This window comes from Haemaphysalis longicornis, unplaced genomic scaffold, assembly GCF_048455015.1.
Source record: "Haemaphysalis longicornis isolate Haplotype H1 unplaced genomic scaffold, Haemaphysalis longicornis Haplotype H1 scaffold_101, whole genome shotgun sequence".
Lineage (NCBI taxonomy): Eukaryota > Metazoa > Arthropoda > Arachnida > Ixodida > Ixodidae > Haemaphysalis > Haemaphysalis longicornis.
In genome coordinates, this window is record NW_027526205.1 from 849,359 (window position 1) to 869,565 (window position 20,207).

Sequence of the window (20,207 nt, forward strand, 5' to 3'; positions counted from 1 at the left end):
ACGTGCACCAATCGCTTGCTTGTCTTAAAAAAGGATAACGCGAAATTTTTGATGTCGGTATATTGTAGGAGGACTTCCGAAATGTTGCGACGACGCGTTGCACATTGAGACATGTTACACATAATATTCGTGAAAACGTTTGGCGGGCGTCATTTTCAATTTGTGTTTGAGTAGGCTAAAATTTTGTACGTAATTTACGAAAATAATTTAGAAATGATTTATACCTGTTTTACAAAGACTCAAGAAAAATAGCAAGGTTTCTGTCAGTGCCACGGGCAATGTTTTCAAAAACATACTTTAGTTATCTCGAATCCTTAGCTTCAAGCTAATTAAAGTGTAAAAAAAGCTTGAAAATTTTTACATTTCTTACAAAGATATTGTAATCTATGTTTTTCTTTGTTTTGTATAGGACGCCGAAGTAGTCGTGGGGTCTCCAGTGGAAACGAAGAATTTGGAAGCGGAAGCAACTCCTTCGGTACTGTAATGTGCATTAAAAAACCACTAGGTTACCCTATTACATTTCGCAAAGTACGCGAGATGTTCTTATTAAAAAAATAGTTGTTTCCAAACAGTGTACACCTAAAATACAATATTGGGCGAAAAAGTGTGACCCGTTTTATTGTTTTTCATAGACTTTTCGAAGTTTTCGTTGACTAAAATATTTTTCACAATGAGAACACCAAAAAACTGCCGTAGTCAAACAATACGTCTAGATGTGGTCCCTGTGAAACTGAAAAGCCGAATTGTGTCAGCAAGAAATGCCCTAAAAGCAAGTACTGTGACAATTGCTTGGAGGGAATGCTAGATGATAGGAGACAGTTGGTTGCATAGGTGTTTGTAGTCCGTCCGCGCATGATTGTAGCAAACAACGCAATGAATACTTACCGACTGAAGTAATGTGAACCGCATCAGGAAACATTCTTGTTTTAGAGGAAAAACACGAAATAACCTCTCGGAAATATTGTAGGAAGCTGAATGTAGAATTTTCTAGTTTTCAATGTATTTATGTTAATTACAGTAGGATCTCCATAATTCAAAGCCATTTAATTAGAAGTGGTGTAATGGTGCCGAAATTTTACGTGCCATCCAATGAAAGAACTCGCTTGGGTACTCGAAAGGGAAACCCATTCCATCGGGTAATTGGCAGATATTTCGAATAAGAAACCTCGAGTTGAGCAGGCTTCCCCAATTTCAAATAAAACAAATAAAACCGTAAAAGAACACCTATAAGCTGCGGCTGATCCCTTGTTAAACTCGGGAACAGTGTTTTAGTTGTTGGATTTTTTATGACTCGTTAATTGAAATAAGAAATACGTAAAACTTAATTGAAATATGAGTTGATTTCTCCGGGGCGTTCCCAGGTTTACCAAGGCACTAGCCGCACCTCATAGGTGTTGTTTTATTGTTTTATTTGTTTTATATGAAAATACGTATCTGAATGAACCTGAATCTCCTTTCTGTAGACTTAGAGTACCTAATGTTAAATTAGTAAACGATTTCAAATTCGAAAGAGCTGCTCTCCTCTGGCACGGACGTCGTTTCAGTCAAGAACCCATGCTTACCAGTCACCATTATGTTTGGGGAAGATATTGAATCACCCTTGCAATTGCTCAGCCAAACTTACAGGTATTTCAGTATAGGTGTATAGATGTTTTTAACTATATCTGCATACCTAGCTGTCGTTCGGACCCCACTTTAAAAACCTCAGTGTGCGTTCATGCATGCGTGCGTGTATGCATGTGTGCGCGTGTTCGTGTATGTGTAGCTGATCGACATTTATGTTCCAGAGAATTGGTCCGTAACACACTTTATATCCAGAAATTACTCGGCATTTTACAGCCACATTAAACAGAATGCACTTTGGGCTCTTATATCGTTTTCATTTGGCGTAATTTGTATGCCCCTTGAAACGTTAAACTAACGTATCTCATTAAATTGTGCGTCTAACGTATACGGATCACTAGGTGGTGAAACCGCAGGTAACCTTTATAGGAAAGTGCCTTTTGGTGCAGGTACCACATTCGAAGGAAGTGAAGGCCTCAGCGGGACCGGATCCACGGGTGTTTCGTATTCCCGCGCCGGATATGAAGGTCTTCCAGGAAGCTGGCCAGGACTCGGTAACTATGGTAGGTGGAAAATACAACTATATCCAGTGACCACAGCTTAAACTTTCCGCAACTACTACTTCGATTGAGGGCGTTTCATGGTCGCAAGCCACTTCTCCCACAGTTAACGCTTTACAGGTTAAAAAGATGTTGCTGTGCTTAGGGTTGCCAATTTTATCTGTGAGTATTACGAAATCTTCACGGTTGTGAGTAAATTTTCAAATAAAGTGGAATATCACCACCTGCTTTTAGCGCAATTTGTAGGGGTTCTGTGCTTTGGGAGTACGTGTATGAGGATTTGCACATCAGATAAAAATGCGTAGTTCCTAATGGTTATATTGGAATGTTTAGTTGTTTTATTTCAATTTCAAATTCAATTTTATTTCAATTTTGTTGGAAGCTTAGTATTGGGGAGATAATGTTATTAATCTGGGCTTTAGAAACTTTACTTTTAATACAATGTAAAAAAATTAGGTGCCCTCGTTACCTAACGTCCCATGGTACATGCGCTAACCACCAAGGTGTTCGGAATAATTCGAGGCTTAATTTTAGTACCCCTGTTATCCAGCATTAAGCAAATTGTGTCTTTAGCTGCTCACAAATGCCACCAAGGCTTAAGGAAGAATGACTTTTGTGTTCTTGACTTGTATTACAAGGTTAAATCATAATGTGTGATGTTTTGACGTGACAAACCAAACAAAAATTCTCCATCTAGCACCTGCCGTTGCTAGTAACAAGTAGCTGTTTTTGATTTTTTTCATTTTGTATTCAATATTACGCTTAGAGCTTATATAAAATGTAAATGTTACAGAAAAACAAGATTAATTTTTTGGTAGATCAATTCAAGCATGTTAGCGCTTGCGAGATCAAACTGCAGCGCGATACGCACCCTTTCCTTGTTATTCAGAAGCCAGGTGCATCAAGGTTCCGGAACTCTACATAGCAGCAGCATTCTCGCACTGTGCCACCCGTGCTTTGCATTCTCTCTGGGACTATTAGTGCCCTCTATTCACTTAGAGGCGAAATTGCCGGCTTTCGCAATTTCATTTATCTGGAGCCTCGGATTTTCGTCGTCGTCGTTCCCATTCTCACCTGTGGCCGACAACTCGTCTCTCCACTTGTTTCTCACTGTATGTAACACTGAGCAATAACGCGTACAGCCAGTAGATAGACGTACAATGAGAAGGAGGCCGTGCTTCTGTCACCTCTGATTAACGTCACTTCTTGCCGCGCACGGCTGGTTAGACCTGGCTGTTCGACGGCAATTGTATGTGTATCAATCGCGCTCTGCATCCCTCCCGCTCTCCCTCTTCATTATTCGCTCCTTTCGTTGTCCACAAAGAAGTTGCGCGAATGATATTGTGTTAGTAATACTACCAACATGTTGTCAGATGTGACCTACATCGTTCAGTGACTCAAGACGGAGAGGGTGCAAGTACCAAAGAAGAGATATATGCCAAGCGCGACTGCTGGATCGGCGAGTAACTTAGTATTGTGCCTGCCAATCAGGCTCACATGAAGGAGGTGATCTGTGACTTGTTCTGAGGTAGATGTAAGGACGGCGAAAACCGCGCGAAAGATAATTAAACGTGGGCATGGACTTCGGGTCATACGTACATCCCCACTAGAAAAAAGAACCAATGCTTAGTGATGAATACAATTTACGCGACAGATTGAAAGAGCATATCGCAACAAAACAAAATTACTTAGCGTAAAAACTTGTTACAACTGCTGGTGCTCAAACCAAGACAGTTAGCATTAAAACCCCGCAATTATATCACTTGGCCACCGAGGCCCAACACTGGCATCATTTCGACTGTCGCCCAAAAATAACACGTCTAAAAACAAACCATATTTCGTGCTGTAGTTTTAGCCGGAAGCGCAAAGCTAGCCCCATCCTCTGAACGTAGTGTCTCCATTTACGTGAACGCGAAGCCCTGCGTTGAGGGGCAGAGCAGAAAAGAGTTTAAAGCAAGTGCATGCTTAAATATGGAATATGAGGGACGGCGAGGGAACGGCGGTACTGCTGAACCCCGAATCGAACGAGATGCACTAAATTCCGATTCTATGCGGCCAGAAGTGACCACTGAGACAAGAACAACTTAAATTAGTTAGCACTTGTCACGTCCTCAATCTTCTCTGTCATTTTGTTAATTGTGCTCATATTTTTCGGGCAAGAACGCCCAAACTTCCCGAACAACATGGTTTAGTTGTCAGGGTGTGGTGATGTTGCTCGTAAAACGCGAGCGAGTAGCGCAGAGTGTCGCACTCATTAAGCCAATGCAAAATGTGTACCCCGCTAGATGATCTCGCATAGGGTCAGAAATTCAGTTCTAACGCATTCCTAAGCACCTGTCAAATATGTTTATTTTTGCGATAACGGGAACGCTAACGCGAAATTTATCGGTTGCGCAAATATATCTACTTTACAGGAGGATTTGAAAACGGTCCTTATTTCAACAGTGACGGCAGCTTCGTTTCGGGATCTGGCGGCTCTTCAGGTAAGAAAGACTCCGAGATAGCCAACGCACCAAAATGGGGTTTAACAGGCATGGGCACCCAAATGTTGTTCTTGGCGCAGCACGTATTTTCTGTTGAACTGCTAAAAAGCTCCGTAACAAACATTCACAGAAAAATAAAATTGAATATAAGAGTCCAGGCTCCAGCAACTCCATTTAAATAAAAAAGCGTTAGCGAAAATATACAATTAAAGCTAAGAGTTAATGTTCCAACAATCAAGTTTGCTTCGCTCGTTTAAAACATGGCAATACATTTCAATAGAAAAACCACATCAATCCTTTAAAAATCACAATAATTATTACGTGATGTTGCGATCGCCTCTTTTCACTTTGCTCTGGCGTCTCTCTTCAAGGGACAATAAAGACAAAAAACAAGATTGGTTGATTAAAATGACCGTGTTGCCCTGATAGCACAGATAATATCTTTGTTGCGAACTCCAACGAAACAATGGCGATAATACGGAAACATGCAGTCCTAGTGATTTCAAAACCATTTTCCGGCGAGTTCTCTATGACGTCCCGCAATCTTGTTGGTGCGATTGGTTGCCGACTACCAAGGCAACCGCCCAAAACCATGACTTGGCGATTGTAGTTTGCCAACTAGTTCCGTTTGATCGTACTATTAAAATGTTATCGTGCGGTAAACACGCTGATAACTATGCTTTAGGGCTGGCCATGCTGCCCATGACACGTCAATGGTCCTCCTCCATTTCCCAGTCCTGGACGGTATGCGAGCAGTCCTGGGACTGCGTTCAGACTGGCAGTCCCATAGAATTACATAGAAAAAGCGAGCGCCGGATCGTGTCTCGCGCAGTCCGCGCACGATCCGGGTCTGATAATCGAGGTGGCCCAATGCAGCAAAAGATTTGAAATTTTGAAGTATCTCTGCCATTCTTTCTATTATAAAACCATCTTGTGGCTCATATAGAGCTGATTGAGCCCACAGAGGCAGTTCTTTCAAATTGAACAAAGGTGTATTTTGTCTACGGGACCACTTCATATAAAGTTGAGTTTTACGCACCGCGCGAGGATTTAATGGACATTTTCAACCGAGTAGTAGCAGTTAAAAAGGCAACTTACCGGCAGCGCAAAAAACAAAAGAAGCTACATCTCCCGCGAACAACATGAATGACGAATTTTGCCCTACTATTAAACGGTTCTTTTTATAGAAGCCATGTTTCAGTATCGATTAATTTTGCAAAAATTATCCGTCTTTGCTTCCCTGATGCGGTACAACAATGTTGGTGCACTGTCAACACATAGTGCAATGCCATCGGCAAAGCGCGTAGCTTTCAATATATGCTGTGCATCCCAGCAGGCAGCTAGATAAGCACTGCAGGAACAAGACGGCGCCTGTCGACCGTTGGATATCGGATGGGCGGCGCGTGCCGTGACATAGGTCCCCGGTGGGCTGGCCTCCGCCGCCGTTGCTACGACGCAGTTTAGTGGCCTTTAGGAGATGGTGAAAAACCCACGCGACTTCCTCCACACTATTCCAACGCGCAAGCTTCCGGCGGTGTCTTTCTAAAGCTTTATTTCCCTCCATGATGGATGCTCTTTAAATCGTACTGGGGGGAATAAAAGAAACGCGAACAACAGAGCGCATAGGCTGCGACGCATTCTGCCCCTTCTGACAGGAAAGCCAGTAAACTGCGCGCATGCGCACTTCATCGAGAACGTTTGAGTGTGGCCTACATTTACGGGGAATGCTTGACAAGAAGCGACGCCGGTCGTTTATTTTTAGTGACCTCTTAACGCTGCGTCGCCACTGAGCAGGATCATCGTTGAAAAGCATCACGCTAGCTGCAAGCAGCCTGGTGCGGGCTTGGTTCCCCAATGTAGTAAATAACAGGATGCTCAGTGGCAACAGAAGATAAGAACACGCCTCAAAATAAAGGGCCGGCGTTGCTTCCTTATCAGGAATTTCCTCTAACAGTAGGTCACACTCTCAAACGCTCTGAAAGAACTACGCATGTGCGCAGTTTCCTGACAGTGCAGTCAGACGGTGCGGCATGCATCGGAGGCTGTGTTCTCCGTTGTTCGTATTTCTTTTGAATACGCCCCCCTTTACAAACACGAACGTTTTCAAGCATGTAGTTCCCCGGACCCAACAGCAGCGTATTTGGTCACTGCTGATGGCTGCAAACGAGCGAAACACTTAAGAAATGACGCGTTCAGCCAATTATGAGAGAAGGTTAATATTCCAGGTACAAGCCCAGTAAACACCTGCTAGCGTGCCTCTCACCTTCTACGAATATCGTTTCGCGGTCAACGGCAAGCCAGCACGCGTTTGTTATTTCGCACCGAAGGAAGCGCCACCGTGCTCACTCGGCCTCGGACCGACTCAACTCGCGGCGGCGAAGCCTTCCTGACTTAAACCGTCTAATAGCTCGTTTGTTACACGAGACGGGTTGCGAAACGGGGGTTAAGCGGAAAGAAAGGGAGCATGCAGCCACAAAATGAAGTGCAGATTCACGCAGCTGGATGCATCAAATTTCAGTGCGCTTCACACCTACTAGAGTCACTCCATCCGCCACTCCCACGTTACAGTGCGAATACGCGTGTAACGTTGGCGTAGCCATTTTGGGTCATTCGCTCGGGGCCGTTGCTAATCATAGTAGCAAGACCGCGCTATAATTTTAACCGCAGCGCGGTTTACTCGTAAATTTTGAATCCCCTTATCTATTTCGCGTTTCTGGGTTTGGAGTAAACGAAGGCAACTACGCCTTGGGCACTGTGACACAATATTGGCGGGCACAGGACCGTACAAAGGATGTCTCTACCCTGTACGCCGGTGTTAGCATGGGACCATCCTAATTCCTACTTAGGCGCCACGACGATCGACGTCTGTGTTTTGCCCTGCAGTGCAGTTGTGGGTGCGCTCACTGCACGCTGCACCCTCAAAGCCGGGCATTCGCTCCACCTGGTTGGCTGACTGCGAACAACTACAGCAAAATCTCTGGTTACCGTTTCATGTTTGTGTCTCGTCTGAGACGCGCACCTCTCTTTTAAAAACAGCCGCCGTTCATGCTCGCGAGCAATAAAATTGCTCACACCTTTTCCCTGAATACTTGGTAACGTGTAGGTCATGTGCTAAAAAGCTTCGCTGGTAAGCTACCTTAAAACCTTAAAAGAGTTTAGTGGGCAGTACGCTTTTTTCATACTCCCAGGGGGACTACCAATTGCCGGTGGTGTTAGCAGTGGCGGCAGTGCAGCTTCAGGGTCTATCGGCTACGCTGGTAGTGGTGGAGGCAGCGCGGCTGTGGGCTTGCCTGGGGCCGATATCGGAGGAGCACTTGGCTTCGGAGAAGGCGTTGGGGCTGGTACGTATTGCCTTCCGCTGTTGCAGGATAGGTAGCTCTACTTAAAAAGGTAATTGATACCGAATCTGAGCAGCGATAATGTAATGAAAGAATATGCGTTAAAGCATAGGAACACACACAAACATTTTTGAAAAAAAACAAAACGTGAACACATATCTGCCGAAGGAAAGGCGACTCAGTTCAAACTGAATTTATTACATTGCTTTTACACAATGAAATGCCTATCCACCCTTGAGAATGACTTTGATTTTTATCCGCTGTGGCACAGAGATGTTAACCATTTCCATTTTGTAGAACATTTATCCTGTAGTTCTAACCTCGTAGTGTATGCAACAGTTTTCCGGCCAATTCACCATATTTCCAACCATTTGTGGCTACGCCGGTATCTTCAAGACTTACCCTTTTAATTGTACAGTAGAATGCTGGAGTTCTTTACCTGTACACATTTAATCGTTGCCAATAGAATATTTTTTATAGTAGTGCTGATTTCTTTGAGATAATAGTCTTTACCCTTTTTTTGGCTTTACGATAAGTCGGGATGTTAGGCAAACCATTTATTACTGTGATATGTACCAAATACGGATGTCTACTTCTTCAACTTGATCAAAGAGTATTTTTACATTCAACGTTTTTCGTTTTTCTCGTACACACTCAAGCTGTAGCGACATTTTGTACCCCTCATTATCTCCATTCCTGAAATTCATGCGTACATTCAGTGGTATCTATTTGCTGGCTTTGCAGTCTCCAGCTGAGGCGTTATTTTTGGAAAACAGCCAGGCCCACCTAACGCGAATTTGAGCAACAAGCGGAAGTTTGGTATCGGAACTAAATGAAATGCAGGCAAAACTATTGCATGATATATTTTACGCGTCAGCTAGGGTAAGTTTATGGTCACAAGTAATCAAAAATTATGCTTGGAATTTCAGCAATATTGGGGTGATAAGTTTGAAATTGGTTCACATTGAACTTAAACACTGAAGTGGAGAAGTCATTCTTAGGAAAATTTTAGATAAATTTACTTTCAAGAATGGTGCAATTGAGTTTTGGAGGAAATGGCATTAAAATATGCAACAGGGCTTCAACAACAGTACAAGTATACATGGAGAGGTGAGTCCTCTGGGCACCATTCGCAGCTTGCCCGAATTCTTCCCCAGAATAATTTTGTTGGGCACGCCTGGAGGCATTCACGAAGTAACCAGGCTCTTCATTGCTTTCCATTGAATTTCCAAAACGCTTCACATGAAGGCGGCTCATACTTTTTCTTCACCCAAATGACGTTTTTTGTACTCAGAGGAATAGGAGGGAAAGATTTGTCATGGCTTGTAAGCGGCGACTATTTAGTTAAGTACTAAATCGGTAATTATGGGAGCAAAAAATAATTAAAACCATAATAATTTCTTAGGGATGGGTGACACGAAATGAAATCATTGTATGACATCTCCCAGTTTCATTGCGTTCACTTCTTGTTGTTGTTGTTGTTTTTCTTCTTCTTCTTCTTCTTCTTCTTCTTATTCTTCTTCTTCTATTCTTCTTCTTCTTCTTCCGTTCACTTCGTCGTTGACATCTGGGTACAGATCACTCGTCGATCTCCTTACTGCCATCTGAATTCATATTAGGCTAGCTAGAAAAGCTAAAAAAAACTAAAAACTCCCGAAAACACCAACGAAACAGTCTATACAGTCAAGCAAAACACAAACGACATTGTGAAAATGAATTTACCTCATTTTGATCCATGAAACATCAGGATAGATCATTTTCGACACGAACTACGATCTGCGAACCCGTTTTCATGGCATAACCTCAACTATTTCCTTGACACCTCTTTTTTTAGGGGAGAGTTGCCGAGTTTTTATTGTGAGTGCAGCTTTAGCCGACTTATTTTCGGTTTCTGGATTTAGCTCATTTCGAAAAAAAACGCCTCAGTTTGTTCGAAAAACTGCAGAAGGAAGCCCGCTGGTCTGCCTCGTGGCTTGGCGGTGGTGTTAAAGGCATTGATGCTAACGGCCTGGATTAAGAACCCACCTATTCTAGCGATATTCTGCAAGTCGCGTATTTCGCCTAGTTCCAAGCGCTTGTGTGTGTCTAGTGGTCTTCCCTTGTGTCCCTGTGCAAGTTGTGCTGTAGTAGCATAATCATGTTCAACCAACAAGCCCAAATACCCACTTAAGTGCCTAAATTTTGTACTTTTTTTTACTTCAGTTGTACGAATTCCTTTGTAAATAAGGGCGATTTGAAAGATCACTTATTCAACGTTCTCCTTGACGGTGGAGCAGGCCTTGGGCTTAAAAATAACAGAATTTCTTCATTTTATTTAAATTGTATGTTGCAGTGTAAATAAATTGAATAATAATAATTGATGCAGTCAGTTTCTGTCCCAAATAAAATTTGTGATGTTTTGGCGGCCAGAGTTGTATTCCATGCTTACTTTAAAAAATTATTAATGGCTGCTCCCTTTTCTAAAGGGAAAAAAGGCAATCACACTGTTTAACACCATTTAGAGGAGCTGGTAAACATAATCGATAGATATTATGTAAGCAAGCATAAGTGCTGAGTTGTCACTAAGTGGGTAGACTTTGTACATGATTTTCGATGGAACTGTAACCACGATACTTTTCTTACCCAGGCGGCCTCGGAGCTGCAGTCGGGTCTGGCAGTTACGCTGGTGCGTCCGGAGACAGCACAGGGGTGGGCTCACGGGGAGGCAGTTTGGAAGGCGCTATTGGAGCCGGAAGTGGACTAAGCGGCGGTACGTATTTCCTCACCAATAGATAACGTGCTCACTATAAAAATTAGAGTAACATAAGAAGCGGTGCGGGGTTCTATAAACAAAGTATTCAAGAAAGTTACTGTCTGTTTCTTGCTGCCCAATAAGAATAGGATACCTGCACGCAAAAGATATTTCATTGTGGTGACCCTCCTCCACATACTTTCAGAAAAAGTTCCTTCCTCTATGATATTAGAGCCACGGTTAGAGGACAATCATCGGAATCAACTTGTCCCAGCTTTACACGAACGCGTCTAAAATGCCAGCGGTGGCTTTGGTGACTGAAATATTTGTATGCCCACGAGAAAAAGCGAAGGAAGCCAATTTCTACCTACACAGCAATCTACGTTGAGGAATTTTGTGGTCCGTTAGTGCTCGTGTCGTTCAGCGGTAATGGGAACCCTTGCTGCTTCCGGCCGCAAATACAGTTGCCTTGTATTCTATTTATAATAGCACATGTTCCAAAAAAGAAATTTCTATCAGTATTGCTGGCACACATATATACGCAAACATACACGCACGCACACACGCGCGCATACATGCACGGGGGGTGATTCCACGAGAGAACGAACAGATGTGGACACGCGCATTTTTGTTTTTTCCCATATTTATGATGTATGCGAAAGCCAGAGAATAGCTGAAAACTGCAATCAGTTTTCCTTTAGCGTGCGTACATCGCAAGAAAAAAATTTGCAAAGTTGGCAGGGATGACGCGCGATTTTTGGCGACTGCAGTTTTTTTACAACTTTGGGGCTTCGTGCACGGTAACGTTTGGTTGTTTTCTGACTAAACATTTGGTTCAAAACACTGACTAAAACAACATGACAAACAGGTCAAGCCAAATTTAGTCTTCTGCCGTGAACAATAAAAATAGAAAGAATATGGGAAATCGCGTCAGACGCTACATTGTCGCGAACTTTGACGCCCCCTATCTATCTCCGTATCTGTAATTGTGACCAACTCCTAAGGGGTAGGTAATGTCGACCAGATATTTGTAAGCATATTTGTAAAGTGTCTTTTTTGAGAAAAATATAAATATACGAACAAAAGATTGACTACTGTGCTTTTCGAAAAATGCATTACTTAATAATCAAAATAAAAAAAACCCGTTCTCGATTTTCTTCAAAATTTGAGAAAGGAGACTTCCCAAGAGGTCAACAACGCTGCTGAAAAACCTGTAGCATTATTTTGTTTGTATTGAAGTTATAGAAGGCCGAAATCACGCGTTCCAGAAGCGGCTTCGTACGTTGTGCTCCGACACTACCGCTGATTTCCTGGCTTGGCACTTCGATACAAAAAAGCGTCTGTTCGCATTCTGCGGCCACAAAAGGGACTTTTCAAGGTGTGACGTCCTTCTAAAAGGAAAATCTGCGTTTCTATTTTTTTTTAATTTCGGATGTTTCGCTGAATGAAACCCAGCACAGCGACGTCTGTGGCGAAGACGGGCCAAAAAGGGTAACAAAAAAGGGTTTTTGTGGTGTTCTGACTGCCGTAACTGGCCCCGTGCTGGCCAATTGTTGAAAAGGGGGCACTTGTTTATAGGTGGAACACTTGCTTAAAAAATTAAAGATTAAAACTACTGCAATCGATTTAAATGTCGGAAAAACACCCACATTTACCAGGATCAGCTTATAGCGCGTAAAAGCCCGCTGAGAAACTTAGTTATAACAGAAATCCAATCACAGCACGAGTGAACTGACAGAACAAGTCGCAGGCATGCGCGTTTTGGTCCGAATAATGTGAGATAAAGCTAACGCCTGGTAGTTTACTGGGTGACGCGCCCGCCACTGGGTCAGTTACGGCAGTCTTCTTACCAAGAAAACACTTTGTTTTGTTGCCCTGCACTTCGACTTTGGCTAAAAAAAATATTACGGCCGCAAAGGCGCGCTTTTGGCGTGTCTTCGCCACAGGCGTAGCTGTGCTACCTTTTTTTCAGTAAAACATCGCAAATAAAAAGATTAAAAGCGTGTATTTTCTTTTACAAGGATGTCAAATATTAAAAACTACCGGGCTGCAGAAATGCGAACAGACACTTTCTGATCGAAGCGCTAAGCCAGAAAAGCAGCGGCAGTAGCGGAGCACAAGGTACGGAGACGCAAATCGAACGCATGATTTCAGCCGCTTATAACTTTATTATGAACAAAATATTGCAACATGTTCTCAGAGGTGTTGTTGGCCCTCTTGAATAGTCCCTTTTTCCCAACTTCTAAAAAAATCGAGAGTGGTTTTTATTTTGATTTTTGAAACTTACGCATGACGAGAAAAAACAGTATTCAGTGTTTGCTCCACGCATTTATATTTTTTCTGGACAAGACATTTTACAGACCTGTTTACAAATACCTGGTTGACATTGCTTATTCCTTACAAGTTGGTCACAATTACATAAATGGAGAAAGGGGACGTCAAAGTTAGCGACAATATGGCATAGGACACTTTTTCACATTTTTTTCTATTTTTGTTCTCTTTAGAACAGAAAATTTGTTTTGACAAGCTTGTCACATTGGCGTAGTTTTTATTTTCAAACAACTTCGAATCCGAATGATCCAACGTTCTCATTCCCAAAGCCCCAACGTTGCAAAAAGAAACTGCAGTCGGCGGAAATCACGAGTCACCCGCTCCACCTTTGCAAATTTTTTATCGCGAACTACCCACGCTTAAGAAAACGGATTGCACCTTTAAGCTATTCTCTCACTTGCGTGTGACTCACAAAAATATGGAAAAAAAATTCGCGTTTCTATGCATGTTCGTCCTCTGTTGGTTGGTGTTGGTGGTTGGAGCGTGTTGGTTTTTTTTTCTGAACTGTACACACAGATTTTGTTTCTGGTTGGTTTGGCTTCCAACAGGGCTCTTTCGATACGTCGCAAGCAGCAAGAACAGCACGTCCTCATGAGCGCGGCAGTATGCATTTAATATTTGCACCTCGGCTATGGAGCGAGCCCTCAAGACCACTTACGAAATGAGTCGCTTAAGTCCGGCTGACGTATGTAGGAACTGCATGGGTTGCAAACTATTTGCAAAACGCAATCTCGTGCCAGCCATTGTGTCAGAGGTTAAATTGTAGGGCTATGTCTTACCGGCCACGTGCTCCTCGATAACAAACAGCCTTAACAAAGCGAACGTCACCCATACGCCAGGGCGCTGAACAACCTCAATTAACCGCGACTACAAAATGTGGCCTCTTGCTATAGGAACCCCATGAGTCTTACGTATACGCAACGTCACCAACAAGATTTCAGACCAAGTCGCGATGTCCCATTCACCAGGGCAGGAAAAGACAGGAAATTTGAATAAAAACGTCTAGGAAGTATAAGAAAAAAATTAACAAGAAGATGAGTTAAAAAGGAAACAGGCACATGAGGAAGACCTCCCTAATCATGTTCCGTAACACTAATCAAAGAAAATATAAAAAATAGGGAATGTAAATCTTGATGTACAAGATATATCTATTAGAATTCTTCACACAATGGCAGTTTTCTAGTACGGAGTTCGGTCGAAACGTTCTTATAAATACGTGACTAGTTCGCGCTGGAATTGCGGATGAGAGTTCTTTTATAACATAAAGCGAAGTTCCTAGAAGAATGAATTACTACTGCGTGCCGAAGTTCCCCAGTTTTCTAAAGTTCAAATAAATGCTAATTCAGGGAAAAAGACAATTCAGTAAGCACCCGCAATGACCGACGAATACGCTTTGTGGAACAGTAGCTCAGTCTGAGACCGCTAAAAAATAGAGCTCCCCTTCGACTAGTCCTCTCCTTGAATTTTGGCGCTAATATGCCGTAAAATTCGAACAAGGGGAATACTAAAAAAGCATTCAATAGAGATCAATTAAAGAAAGGTAGTGGCCACAGCCGTTTGAAATCATTATGCCATTACGTACGTTTAAAAAATTTTGAACACGGGTAATTGTCGCCTGAGGTTTCTGTGGCTTACCTCACAAAATAACGATATGATGCCAACTATCTTTAAAGGCTGGTACAGCGCTTTTTTGTCTTCGGGAGTAACGCCAGCGATGGCTCGCTCCACTCTTTCGTCGGCCAAAATACTGGCATGACCCTTTTTGAGAAAACTTTGGTGCAGTGACCAGCCAATGGCTTTGCTGTGGGGTATACGTGAAGGCAAAGATTCTAGTCAGGATTTTATGTCTGCATGACGTATAGCATGGTAGCTTTCGAAACATTAAACATGCCTGGAGCTCCTAACAACAGATAAAAATATTTGGTATGTCGTATCCTGTTCGGTTTCAAGGTGCGTGTTTCAATGTTTTGCAGTTGTAATAATATGGAGCCCGTATCGAATCCGCAATTGTTTCACTTTTGAGCCTCATCCCTCGTTTCTGATCTCCTTTCTGCATTTACTCAATCTGTGCCGCTGACCACAGGACAAGATCATGTTTTTTCTTCACCCACAATCACCCCTTTGGCGTAGCCAACACAGTCTTTCTCTATAGAGCACTTGAAAGTTTTGTCTGGTTAGATTAAAGAGCGGAACATGAAGGCTAGTTATGTCGCAGGAGTAGCCTCTTGAACCAATTCCAAACACAGTCGCACCACTTGGGTCAAGTTCTTTAGAAACTTCACGCGTGTGCACTTTTCTTGTGCCAATATATACATTGCACGATACGAGAAACTCTTAAGTGCTTCCGTAATAAAACAGATAGCCTTTTCATAGCAAAAAACATAAGTGTTGCTCCTTGCAATTGCCATATATCAGGGCGCATTCAGTAGTCCGCGGTGCAATTATTCCTTATCTTACCCTTAAGCGCGGCACGACCGAGTGTCAGTAGTGCGAGCGTTAGGATGGATAGTGGAGGATACCTTGATGAAGTGACAGGATGCAGCCTTCTAAACCGCCTGTCCAACAGCGGAGTGAAATAACCTATGTGTTTATAAAATTTATTAGAAACTTGCGGTAGAACTTGGGTAATACATGACAATTATTGAGGCAAGTGGCTAAGCGTAAAAGCAGAATTATGAAGTACGGCAACCATTTCAGAATTTCACCTTTCTGTTCTCCACTACTGTTCAGGAATTGCAAGTGGAGCTGGTGGCTCCGCGTTGGGATCTCTTGGAGGAACTGCCGGTGGTGCAATAGCAGCAAGAAATGCCGATCTCCTGGCTGCAAGAAGACGTGAGTAGTTGCACTGACATTATTTTTGTAGAAATATTTTCACAGCGCGGCAAACATTAAAAATTAAAATGCATAAACCGCGTTGAAAAGGTAAAAAATGGGAACAAGAAAGCAGTGACGTATTATACTCCTTATTGCGCAATTTGTGGGCAGCGCGAGCTGCTGTGTTCTCGGTCACGGCGCATATCTACTTCGCGTCAGGACGTGATCTCTTTACGAGCGAACGCGCGACGGCGGGCGCTACTCGGCTGTTATCTCGCAACGCGTGCCCGCCGCAGCTTCGTATGTTGTTGCGAATCGTGTTTGGACCTCCCGCGCAAATATCACGTGGCTAAGATCAGCGGCGAACGTCGCGGAGCGCTGGAGAAAGTGTGAGGGGAGGGTGGTTGGAAGGATGACGCTTTAGCAGCGCATGCCGCCCTCCCCCTCGCACTTTCACCACACCCTCGTTGCCGTTTTCTTTCTGCCTTCGGTGCCTCGTTCGCTTTAACTGTTACGCGGTTACTGACGCCGATGCCAACGAAATCAGACACCGGGCGCCAAAGGTCTGCGCAATAAAACCGGGAAAAAGTACACGCACACGCGCACGCGTCCTTGTACGCGTACGTGGGGGATGCCTGATTGGGCGTGAAAACTGGCCCAGAAAGTGAAGCTTTTGTTCGTTACAACAATGGCGCCTGAGCCAGAGCCGAAGCAAAGGACCTCTTCCACGTCAAGAAAAGCGCCAGTAGTGGCGAATACGAAAAACACAATTGGTGGCTCTTCCGTCCATGTTTGGCGGCGACGCAATTTTTTCAGTATTGCTTATCGTGGGGGCGTGCCCATGGTTATACCTAGAAGCCTTGCACAAAGAGCGGCTCTTTTTTAACGTCATGCGAAAGGTTTCTGTTTAGGTGCGCGGTTGGCCAAATTTCCAAATGCCGGTGATTGGCCATCTCATAGTTTTGCGGCTTGGGAGCGGCCACCGGATGGCAATGACAATCTTTTCGGAGCATTTCTCGGCATGCCCAAACAATCGTCAGAACCACCGACTCCGATAAGAGCGAGCCCGCAAAAGTAATGACGCCGCCAGCAAGCGCATGCGCAGAGAAAGGTCGTGGAAAAGGTTCATTCCATTTGGTTTTTCCCTCTCCCTACACTTACTGCGTCATGCACTAACCGAGGGGTATGGTGTACGCTGAAGATTCCATGGCTAATTCCCAATAGACGTTTCATCGATACACACTAACGCGGCGGCCGATAAATTGTCTTCTAAATTTTGGCCAGTTTAAGAACAGAGTACGCGCCAGAATTTACTCTACCCAGTCAGGCCTTTCACATTCAAGAATGAGTTGTTATGTGCACGAAAGCAGCCGCACTGATTTACTCGCATGGAAGAAACTAAAACCTGAACGACAACCCCCAGTAAAGTGATTAGCTTTACACTGATTAGCGTGCGGCACAAGAACAAACACTAAGTGCTCTACAACAGTTGATCCCATCATCACGTGGTGTCAAAGTGATATATAGAGATGAATCCGTAAAATACTGCGCACGACGGGCCACAAGTGAAGCTCGGAATTGTTCGGTGCTATGAGCGTTGTCTGAGAGAAGGGGGACAGTCAGAAGTGCGTGTTAGTAGGATTGCATCGACAGAGAAATAAAATAGGCGCTGAAAGGGAATTGTTTACGGTGCCGCACACGTGAAACATCTCTAGGGGCGCTAAGGTAGGCAAAGTCGAACTGCTTTCCCTAACGGGGCGATAAAAGGTCTCCCCACGCAATTTTTATAACTGTGCCCCGGGAATCTGTCAAGCCAGCGAAACCTCAGAACGTACTATTATGAGCAATATGAAAGGGAACGCACGAACGCGTAGAAAATACCCTCAGACCCAGCTATGAGTGATACACAGCGGCCACCATCGGAAACAAATCGGAAAGGGGGACGCTGTTCTAACAACTGTCCTTTGTCCTCATTCCCGCCGGGCGTCTTATCGGCTCTCGGACGATACCATATTATCGGCGACATGGCGTGAGCTGCTGCTTTGTAGAAATGCCAGCATGGTGGGTGTGCCAACAGTTACTGAAAGAGCACCCTCCTTTCCCCCTTGTTTTTCACAGCGCCACCCGCGTATCGCAGAGTCTCTTTCGAGGCTGTTTGCCACGCGTTCCTGTGTTTCGTTTCATATTGCTCATAACAGTACCTCTCCATACTTTATGTGCAGTTAAAAAATTCATTCTCTAATGCGCCTCTGCTAACCGTGCCAGAGGCGATATGCCTTGACCACAAATCATTACCAATGGCAAGCAAAATTACCTAATGTAGATTTGTACAATTTGAAATAATTCAAAAAGGCTTGTGTTATGTCTCGTCTTACAGTACACGCGCAGCGTTTTTCGAACTGGGATAAAACCTTTCATACACCACACATGTTCGTACTTAACGGCCGAAATGTTTGCCTACTTATTCACCTGGAATCATTGTGCGCACTGTCATGGTGTAGAGAGATACAACTTTTATACAAAGCTGAAGAGGTTTGGCGAAAGTTCTATCTTGTGAATAGGAGTTAGCCACCTGTCTGATATAAGAAACGAACGTTTCCACCAATCTCCTATTACTCGCCCCATATGGGAACCGCAATCTTCTAATAGAGGCGCAATCGCCTTGTGATGTAGTGAAAATATTGTGGTTTCTTTACGACACATTTGCGCAGGACGTGCACGGATTGTCGGCGCCGTGGTGGGAACTACTGTCGGTGGCTTGTTACTGGGTGGCCTGATTGGCGGGCTGAGCCACTTGCGGCGTACTGGTCGATTAAGTCACAGCGGCCAAATCAGTGGTTTTGGCTCCACCGCTTATGAACAATATGGTAAGTTGTTACGAAAAATAGATAAACCAGATTCAAAGAACCTATTTACGTCTTGCGAAAGTGTGCGGTGCTCAATCAAGCAAAATAAATGCGGTTTCTTAAGCTAGGCGTTTAGTATGTGTCGCACCTTTGGCAGGGACGCACTAAGGCTGGTTAGCGCTGATCCCGAGGTTAAGTCCAATTTAGTTGTCGGTTGTGAAGTATTGAACGGAAAAGTTCTAGTGAGAATATTCTTCCCGTTAGAGAATACCTGGGACACGTACTCCTGCCCTATGACATTTTTTGTAGAGATCGCCGTGTTAAAAGTACTTTAAATGCATTACTATTCCTTGTTCCTTTTTGCTCGTAAATATACAGCAATAACTACAAGAACAGCTGTTGGGCCTCCTGCGTTGAAAATATCTATATTATACTTAATTTGTCATAGACGGAGTGCGCCGCCGGAAAAACACGCCTTCTCCAAAGTTAGAACGCCACTTAAGCACTGGTAAAAGCGCTCCAAAACCTCATTACGGTTGTCCTGGGCGTAAGAAAGGTGAAACACATTGCACCAGCTCGGCAAGATCTCCCCGGAAGGTGATTTTCAGCATCAAATAATTAAAGGAAATCCATTGTGGCTTGGGTTGTTGCTAATTCCGAATCGTTGCTTTTTGACACTTGCGTCATATTTTTAAAGAGTTACTGCACTGAGACTGTGGTGCCGGTATACGTGTGTTCGCCCATTCTACAGGCCGCAGTTTTTGGAATAACCAGAACTGTAGCCAACAAATTTTTATTGCAGGTGACGGAATTGGCTACCGCAGCCATTATAGGAGCGGCCGCTTCTACCGCGGCTACCGACGGGGTTGCAAGACTTGCGCGTACCAACGACGCCCATGCTTCGGTGTTGGCTGCAACTAAGTGTTATGGCCCCCTTTTGTGAATGACGTGCTTTGTTCCAATAAAAGTGAGTTTTGTTGATCCTGAGAAGTTCTCATTCGTCGAGACGTTGTTACTACCCTTGAATAAACATTTGCCGTCATAATTCAATATTTACTTTGGGGCCTACAGAATTTACATACATGAACAAAAAAAGCTTGAACCGTCGAGACAATTTCTTGAAACTACGAACCCTAATTTTAGCACACGCGCAGTGATAAAACGCGTTTACAGAGAGCGCATGTACAGACTTTTAACACCCACATGGGGCGCTAGCTGGAAGCCAAGGGAGAAGGGCCACGGAACAACTACGAGAGCCTGTCCTTGTCGGTTTCCCGCAATTGCCTTTCGCAATCGGAAGTTCTGCATTTCGCTAACACTTCCAAGTCAGAAGATCGTGGTCATTACTCGTCTTTTCCGGCGACTAAGGAACTCTTCCATCACTGGTCGTGGTAGCTCAGAGGCTAAGGCATTGTGCTGCTGAGCACGAAGTAGCGGGTTCGATTCCCGGCTGAGGTGGCCGCTTTTCTGATGGAGGCGAAAAGCAAAAACGCCCGTGTTTTGGAGATTTCGGTGCACGTTAAAGATCCCAGGTGGTGAAA

At 43.9% G+C, this 20,207-nt stretch overlaps 1 protein-coding gene and 1 long non-coding RNA gene across 2 annotated transcripts; both read left to right on the plus strand.

Annotated features, from left to right (window-relative positions):
- Window positions 1–414: 414 nt before the first annotated feature.
- LOC144160511 (uncharacterized) lies at window positions 415–10,688 on the plus strand. The gene is made up of 5 exons (XM_077691782.1): window positions 415–475; window positions 2,013–2,126; window positions 4,538–4,606; window positions 7,795–7,947; window positions 10,571–10,688. The coding sequence occupies exons 2-5, from the start codon at window positions 2,085–2,087 to the stop codon at window positions 10,685–10,687; spliced, it is 381 nt and encodes a 126-aa protein (XP_077547908.1). The 5' UTR covers window positions 415–475; window positions 2,013–2,084; the 3' UTR covers window position 10,688.
- Window positions 10,689–15,717: 5,029 nt separating this feature from the next.
- On the plus strand, window positions 15,718–19,647 carry LOC144160512 (uncharacterized). The gene is made up of 3 exons (XR_013320378.1): window positions 15,718–15,838; window positions 18,532–18,687; window positions 19,469–19,647. It is a non-coding gene; the product is annotated as an uncharacterized LOC144160512 (long non-coding RNA).
- The last annotated feature ends 560 nt before the right edge of the window (window positions 19,648–20,207 follow it).